Below are 8,758 nucleotides of genomic sequence, written 5' to 3'. Positions count from 1 at the left end.
TAATAATCAGTGTTCTTTGGTAACACAGTGATGCGTCCGGAGACCACGAATACGATTTCAACGTCTTGTCCGGACCGTGACAAGATGGTCCCGATTAATGTGTAGAGCGTTGGCCGAGGATTATAATTTTTACCCGCTTGTTCCCTCTTCCAAACGAAGCGCGATAAAATTACAAAAGTTGGTTTCGTCCGGTAGGAGGCTTTGTTCCCGAGAAAATGGCTTCGCTGACCGAGCTTGCGTGGACAAGTGATATTTCTGGTTACCCTCTTCTTCGAGAAGTAACATTCTCTGTCAATTCGTTCGACATTTACGTAAAACAGGTTTTCACCGCTTATAAAGAACTAATAACACAAGTGTACAGCTTAAGTATAATTTACTCTCCCCACCAGGAATCAGCGTTGAATTTTTTAAAACGAAATTGGAAAAGAAACTTAGTCGGAAATATTCAAAGCCGCTTTCTTGAAAATAAACCTCCGAACGATATACTCTTCGTTCTTTTTACAATTCGTCAAATAAAATTCAACCGTCACAGTCCTCGGACTGACCTGCACAATTTCGAAGTACTATGCTCTCTCAGCCAGTGCACGGATTCACGTGTACGACTAATCTTCATCGATCAATCAACCGATCGGTTCCTCGCCTAACGGATGGCCGATGATAAAAGAAACTCCATCCAACCTACGTCTATGTACACGCACGTTTTACGCGAGCGCGAACGTACTTACACACGCACGTCCGTGCCTTTATGTACACGATGGTGTGACAGCGACATTCTTCGTCGTCCCGTTTTTCAACCGTCTCCCCCCGACTCTTCGTGTCCTATTTCCCGTCTGTTTCACGGGAGAGCGAGCTTTCCTTCTTCTTTTCTCTTTCTACGATCGACCGTATGTACACGCGACAATCGACGTTCTTTGCTGAACAGAGGGGAGGGGAAAACGGCGATCGGCGACGTTCGATGGATAAAACTCGTGTGTAGGCGACGCGCGTCCTAATTCGAGGGAAAACGACAAAACTGGCGAACGTACTCGTAATAACGCGGGGCCGGGGGGGAAAAATTGGTTCGCGCGGCTAGCAGGAATTCTAAAGAAGATACACACCGGCACTTCCGAGCCGATGATCGATATCTCTCCTCCAGCCGGGCCGCTCTTCGTCAAAGCTTCTCTTCTCGCACGCACTCTCGCACGCACGCAACACACACCGTCTCGTAATCTCTTAAGCTTAAGCTTATCGATAGTTAAGTAAATATCTGTAAATCCTCTCTATGTACACCCTGTTTTTTGAATAGTTCCCTTAAACCTAGGTACTTCTAAAGAACACGCCTAGATCCATTCGAGCAGAAATCTCTTCCGCTGGTTTGGATCTTTCCTGTGTTTCTCTCTATAGAATGAAATGAAATTTCCGTCTCGCGATACGAAACTAGAGGGGACGCGTTTCCTCGCGATTCCTCTTGAGGAGTGTTGCAGTCTGGAGAGAAGAAACTAGCAGCTTTTGTGCTCGCATGGTAGGAAAAATCTCCAACTTCGTAACGTCGTCGCCGTCGTCGTCCTTCAGCCGGAAGAGTTTCCGGGTTTTGCAGCAGCATCCGCTGAGATTTCGTCGTGGATCGATCTGGTCTCGGGGGAGGGGAAACCGAGTTTCCCGATGGTGGATAACGAGAACTCGTTACCAACGGCCGATATATATTATTTCGGTACTGTTTCAAGCAGCGGTAAACGAAGCGGTTCGTTCGTATGCCGGCGTTCAAGTCTCTTCGGATTCAGGGATCAGCTGGACACGTTCTCTCTTCGAGGGTTCCACGCTGTACTGTTCCTCGTGTGAGAAGGACTTACGAGCCAAGCTGCTGGCCACTGCCTACGTAAACGTAGCTCTATGGTTGCTGGTGCAACAATTGCTCGAGCTCCTCTGCAGACCTGAGGAGAAACGCGGCGGACTCTCGATATCCGGTGATCAACTGCCTCACAGCGGTCATCTCCGTCGCGTTCAACTTGTGACTCAGGAGCGGCTTCGTGTTCTTCATGCTCAGATCCGTTGGTCCTGAAAGAGCGATCGGTTGGTTGGAAAAGGGGACTCGTGGTTCTTTTTTGTTTTTTTTTTTATCGTTATTAAGCTTCAAGCGGTTTTTATCAAGCGGACTTTGCCGGGAGCTTGCGACACGTTGACTGGAATTTCGAGCGAAATGGTGTAACGAGATTGATAACTGATGTAGAATTTGAACTGGTGAGGGAAGAGAACTTTTTTTTGGCGTAACGTGTAGGTACTTTCTTCTTTTTTTTAAGGTTTGAAGATTAAGATGAAGCAATTGTTTCGTTAGATCATCAGAAACGATATGTTTTTTTGCAGAATGTTTAGTTGTTTCTTCTGGTCGATTTGGATTTTAAATGCGTTTAGGTGTCTCGGCGATTAGATTTTTCTAATCAGCGTGTCACAATGAGAAGCAGGGATAAATTGTTTACATTAAATACGTGACCCTTGGAAACTCTTAAAGTACTAAAGAAATTAGCTAAGAAATAGAAAGAATTCTAATACTGGGAGAGACAGAAGGGAGAGAGTGACACACACAGGGAAAGGGAGAGACAGAAGAGAGAGTGTGACACACACAACAGAGAGATAGAGACACAACACACACACACACAAAGAGGGTGAGAGAAATAGAGAACAGGGAGGGAGGGATTTTCTTTAAAAATAATTCCTACAAAGAAGTTTGACCGCTGACACAGAAATATTCTGTATGGAAATTAAAATACAAGGTGTTTACAAGTATGACAATTACCAAATATAAAATATAACGAAATATCTCAATGTCTTTCACTTGACGTGTTTTTTAAAACAACAAATACCTGTCGTTAAAACAGACAGCCATTGAAAAATCACGAAACAAAGGGTAAACTTTACTCTGGAAAATTTCATCGAAAGATTTATAGATCATCGACTGAAAATTGCACATACAAGAGCACAGAGAGTTAAGAAAAAGAGAAAAAAAAAAAGAAAGAAACGTAAGTAAGAAGCAGAAGCGAAACTCATAAGAACACCGATAAGCAATATTACTTTGTGTACCGTTGCTCAATAGGCCCGACGTGAAGCTCTGGGTCGGGTAGAGGCCCGCCGGCAGGATCGGTGGCACTGTCGTCGGCCCTGCACGCTGGAACGCCTGGCTGAAGTTCGGTCTGTACATCGCCGTCGGTGCACCGCCGCTGGCAACGCCGTTAACCGTCGACGAGCTGACTATCGTCGCCTGGCTGGAAAAAACGCGAGCGAGATTCGTGTTACAGATAGGCGGTAACATTGATTAGCTCTCCGCGCGATTCCGCCTCCGGCCTCCTCTTTAGGCTTCGTTCCGTGATCTTTGACCGTCTACGAGACGGTTTATCTGCCGGCTCTTTCCTCCGTCGCGGTTCACCCGGCCCGCTGTGAATGGAGAGATCACGGAGCGAGAATGAGTGGCCGGAGGAACGATTACAACGGGAGAGAACGTGGATCTCGCTCGTCGCGATCGCCACGAACGCGTCCACGTATGTATATACCGATTCTACGCGAGAGGAATTGCATTTTGTTTCATTTTTCGAGATCTTCGTGTGACAAAAATGATGAATTTGGTTTCTTTTTTTTAATTTTGCAGGTGGATGGAAAGAGGTTTTCTATTATTTGTAATGTTGCGACTCACGTCTTTTGGTACGACAGAGAGAATAGGGCAATATGGAAAGTGAGAGAAGATAATTTTTCAAAATTGAACTTGTTGGATAATTAGCGAGCACGTGTGAGGCACAGAGATGAGCGTTAAAGGGTTAAGTAAATCTTGCGGCAACTTGGACTTTCCTCAAAAATGATTTATTCGAAAGCAAAAATTATAAGTAAAATTCGAAAAGGAATAGTTTTCTGTGTTCTTTATTTATGTATGGTGTGCCTAGGAGACACACTTCCAGTGTAAAGGGTTAATTTAACGAGAATAATCACCCACTTTGATGAAGCTTTGGTATACAGTATTTCTCCAAAAAAAATATTCGATACATATTTTTTTATACCGATAATCGTCCAGAGTGAAGGGTGAAAATCGTCCTCAAAGTTGCAGCAAGTCTACTTAATCTAATATCTCGAAAAATATTGGAAATAGACGAATAGAATTTTCTATTTTTCAATAACAAATTTTTGAAAAAAGTAAGAAATAATTTCGACCAAATGTGTCTGTTACCCTCATCTTTGAGAGAGATTTTCACCCTTTCAATGTAAACACTTGCCGATAAAAAAATATACCAAAATTTCATGTCTACTTTCGAGATTAATCTAAATTCGGGTGTTCTCCAAAGATCTACGAAACGTTCATGCTTGTACCAGAAGTTGATTATACAGTAAGAAGATTCTTGCTTCAGAACTAGATTGAATCTTGTTTCGTGAGATATGGTGTTTAGAAATAGTTCGAAGATAATTCGTATGCTTGGGTGTTTCGAAGGGATTTCGACGATATTTGCGGCTTAGGAGTACAGATAAACTTGTGCAAATAGCAACTGGATAGTCACGCTTCGACTTACTAAGTACGACGTCGACACTGATATCGATTAAAATATTCTAAAGAAATTTTCAATTTTCCGCCAACGTTGATAATTCGGATATTAAAACTAGCTTCTGTTGTTACACAGTTTTGTGTGAAAGTTCAAAATGGATCATACAGAAAGAAAAGAAAAATTCGACGAAATTTCCACTTAACCCTCTAAACCGATCTAAGTTAATTTCCCTATTTTTATTCAAGAAGATAAAGTAACTGTGTTTGCTGGGATTCTCTTACATAAAATCGAATTTCGCCGTTGATCTAATTGTAAATCTGATATCGCCTCGTCTAGACAACATTTTCATTTCTGAAGAATTCAGCGTCACAGTTTTACATCAGACGTACTATCGTAAACTTAATTTGCCTACGATCTATCTTTGTAACAAACCAACTGGTGCTAATCAAGAAATGCTACGTAGTTATTTGAAGTTCACCAGTGATCCAGTTTTTCAGCATACCTTAATTATCGTTCAGTCGAGTGTCATTTATTAAATTCCTGCTTAAGTTGGACATAGAAATGAATAATTTACGAGTGAGAAATATTTATCATCCAGAAACATTCCTTTCGTTTATGAACACATTTACATTTTCCATTTTTCACCTCCTTTTTGTCAAAATGTAGGAAGATTGATATTTCGCATTTTTCATAATTTTTTGTCAGAATGTTGGAAGATTGATATTTCGCATTTTTATGCTAGGCTTTTATTGAGAAGTAAACTTCAACCGTGTTGCAAAAATCTTCGATCAATTTTCAAGTAAAAATTGAGAATGTTAAATCAGCTTTAATGATTAATTCATATTGTATGAAATGTGACTAATGTGAGATTCAAGCGTAATCATCGTCACGATTAATTTAAATGAGAGATGTTACTTGCTTATCGAGAAGAAAGATAGGCTATTCGAGTTATCAAATTTAAAACGTTCTTATTCAAAGATTTGAAAGACTTATGATTTTAAAGAAAATGTAAATTGAAATTCTTCCAATCTTCAGATTTATACGCATTAAACAAAAAAAAACTACGCATAGTTCTGTTAGAAATGAAATTTTGTAGATATAAAACTTGTTAAAAATATGAAAAACTGTTATAATTTCAATTTAGTTAGCTCTCTATTAGAAATTTCATTTCAGATAACAACAGATCGTAAATTTTAATCATAAAGCAAGCATTGAATGTAATTTTCTAACGAAAACGTAAATTGCCAGTTACAATAATAATACACCATTGCATTGTATCTGTGCATATTAATTATGTATATTCCAAAGCTAGTAACAACGAGAATTTATTGATCAACAATGTGGCTAATTAAACCTCTAGCTCCAAGAAATTGACAATAACAGAAATAACAATCATAAACATTTTCCATTAAACACAGAAGATCAGTCACTTCAATTCTAGAATTCAATATCCCTCGAATAGTATGATATACCGAAACACTGTTTCTAACATTTGAAAATTTTTTAAATACCACTAATATCTACAGTTGGTAACAACAATTCACAAATTCTGAGTTTAATCATTTATTACTGTGCAATGGAAAACAGGATACGAACTTCGAAGACAGAAATAAGAAGCGTAATACGTGTGTTGAATTAGGCTTAACCGAAATAGAAAAGAAAATTCGAGTGTTAATTGGACAGTTCCAGGGTGAATTAAAAAAAAGAAAAAAGTACAAATTTGCTATGCGGAATCCACACTGGCCAGAACTGTTCGCGAACAAGATTTGAGGCTTTCAGGGCCCGGAGCATAATTATTATTGAGGCTTTCGGGTGTAAGCCGTGTCCTTATGGGAAAAGAGTACTTTTGCCACAAAGACACAGCGTACACCCAAAGGCCTCAATAATAATTAGTCCGCGAACAGTTCGCGACCAACTCGCAGACTGTTCGCGAACAGAATCAGCGTCGTATCCACACTGGATCTGCTCGTAAACTATTCACGAACACCAGCATGGACACCACGTTACAAACTTACTACTACAATACCAAAATCTACAATCTTGTAACAACACTATTTTGTTACATACTGTAGACTCGGCTCTAGACACAGTGCACGAACTTGTCGTGTTCACAGTATTCGAAATATTCAAGTGAATTCGATAATTAACGTTATGAAAAGATTCTACTGACCTCATGAGACCCTTGTTGTCCGCTGGCGTGAGCAGTTTCGACGCTGGTGCAAGAGACAAGGGTGTAGAAGAGAGGGTGCTGCTCGGCAAGTTCGCCAAACTGGTTAGCGGCGCGAGGGACGTTAGCGATGCCGGTGGTGTATCCTCCCTCTTGCCCGGAAGTGATTTCACCGGTGTACTCGAGAAATGCTCTAAACTTGACCGGACATCCGTTTGCTGGAACAACCACTCGATCTTAGCAATCTTTCTCAAGGTAAATTACCGAGGAAAATTCGTCGAGTTTTCATAGTTCGGAAGATTAGTTACGAAGAAACACAATTCTCAGTTCTCCCGGTTTTGTATATTTAATAGAAAATTGGTTCGCTCTTTATTTTTGTTTCAAGACTGATGGCTGAAGGATCGCTTAACGTTTTTGTCAATGGTGAAAAAAGACGTATGTGAATGATCTGTTAAAAATTGTTTTAATGTTAATTTGTAAATGATAAAGGGAAAGGTTGAAATTTTTCGAAACACTTGTACAGATTTTATTTGTCAATTAATTTAAAACACACGTGTCGTTTCTATATTAGTGAATAAATTGTTAAAACTTTCATTCTTGTCGTAGCTAAGATTTGCCCAATTTTCGCATTGCTTGGTTTTCTTTGAGACATTCATTTGTGGATTAGTAGCTGCATGTGTACGAGTGTCTGCACCGATAAACAGCAATTCAAGCTATTTTTTGTCATTAATAAAAGCTCATGTCCACAAATATCTGTATCAACAGATAGTAATTCACGCGACTATCTATAATTACTACGACAATATCCATATTGGCCAGTTGAATGTAGATGAAATGGGAAACACACCACCCCGAGATATTCATTTTTCACTTATACTTCTCTTTTGACATTTTCACTTAATGTCACTAAAATTAAAAAGCAAAATACAAATATCATTTTGAATATATGGAGTACAGTGAAAAATAACCACAGTCACGTTAAATAAATCTGTATAAATAAAATTAGGGGGGAAAAAATAGAAAAATTATTTTCACTGCGTGCGAAACATTAGTGCGACGAAAACTTAAAGTTGGTGCTCCACGGTTAAGGAAGAAACCGTGAAAACATCATGAATTTCCCACTCGTTTCCCCGAATGCGTAATTGAACGAGCGTGTGCGCGGTTCGCCGATAAATCGCCCGAGTCTATCCGACTCTCAGACGGGCCACGACTTTTGGATCGCTCTGTAAACGGACCATAATCGTTACATTTTGTTGCCTCCGCTGATTGGCTCGATCCCTCCCCCGTTGGACGCCCCTCCACCCCCGGCGCACGAGAAACCATTATCTCACGCTCCACATTTTTAAGCATTCTGACCCAGTTTTCGCCAGTGGCGATCGAGAATCGGCTTAGTACGACGAGCACCAGCGAAAATCGATCGGACGCGGCGCAGCCTTTTCCCCCCGGTAAATACAAGGGAGCAAGCACGTGGCCCTCGCGGACCAAGCTCCCGGTTGTACCTGCTGGATCTGCACGCGGTCGTACACCTGATTGTGCACCACCCTCAGGTTCTTCTTCCTCATGTTTGCCCCTTTGCTTCCTTCTTCTCCTCTCGTCACCACCGTTCCTCCATGTCGATCTAGTCCAATCGATTCGGCAATGTTCCTCGCGGGTCACAGTTTCGATCCATCTTGCTAAACTCACGCGAGCCGATCCTCTCTAACTAGAGAACGTTCGTAGAATCACAGAAAACAGATCACTGTCGAGCACATCGTGCTCGAAACGGGTTCGAACTTTCACCAAAGAAGCACGTGTGTGTGTCACAAGTAACCGCGACGTCAACGAACCACCAATCCACCGTCAAACGGACTATCCTCCGGATGTACCCACGGCACGATCATTTTGTTGCTTCAGTAGGTGTTCTAGCCACCTGGTCCAGCGAACAGTGTGGAAAACAGGACGAAAAAGGGTGCAGATGGACGGTGTAACTAAAGAGAAAGAGAGAGAGAGAGAGAGAGAGGCGGATGTGGCGGACAGGGACGTCGAGGCGTGAGTAAAGCTCTCTCTCTGGCGGCCAAGGAAATTAATTCGAGGAAAGAGAGGCGAGCTAGTGAAA

General features: G+C 41.2%; 1 protein-coding gene across 1 annotated transcript in view; it reads right to left on the bottom strand.

Annotated features, from left to right (window-relative positions):
• Window positions 1-1,343: 1,343 nt before the first annotated feature.
• LOC108572669 (nucleolar protein 4-like) overlaps window positions 1,344-8,758 on the bottom strand; it is a 176,024-nt gene continuing 168,609 nt past the window's right edge. Inside the window, exons 7-9 of the mRNA XM_017934937.1 lie at window positions 6,667-6,881; window positions 3,046-3,236; window positions 1,344-2,034 (exon numbers count right to left, since the gene is read on the bottom strand). Of these exons, the coding sequence (XP_017790426.1) occupies window positions 1,868-2,034; window positions 3,046-3,236; window positions 6,667-6,881 (573 nt within the window). The 3' untranslated portion in view covers window positions 1,344-1,867. The remainder of the gene's footprint in view (window positions 2,035-3,045; window positions 3,237-6,666; window positions 6,882-8,758) is intronic.

This window comes from Habropoda laboriosa, unplaced genomic scaffold (assembly GCF_001263275.1).
Source record: "Habropoda laboriosa isolate 0110345459 unplaced genomic scaffold, ASM126327v1 scaffold22, whole genome shotgun sequence".
In the NCBI taxonomy this organism is placed as follows: Eukaryota; Metazoa; Arthropoda; class Insecta; order Hymenoptera; family Apidae; genus Habropoda; species Habropoda laboriosa.
The sequence above is the reverse complement of the archived record's forward strand: the minus strand, read 5'-3'. Positions and strand labels throughout refer to the sequence as shown.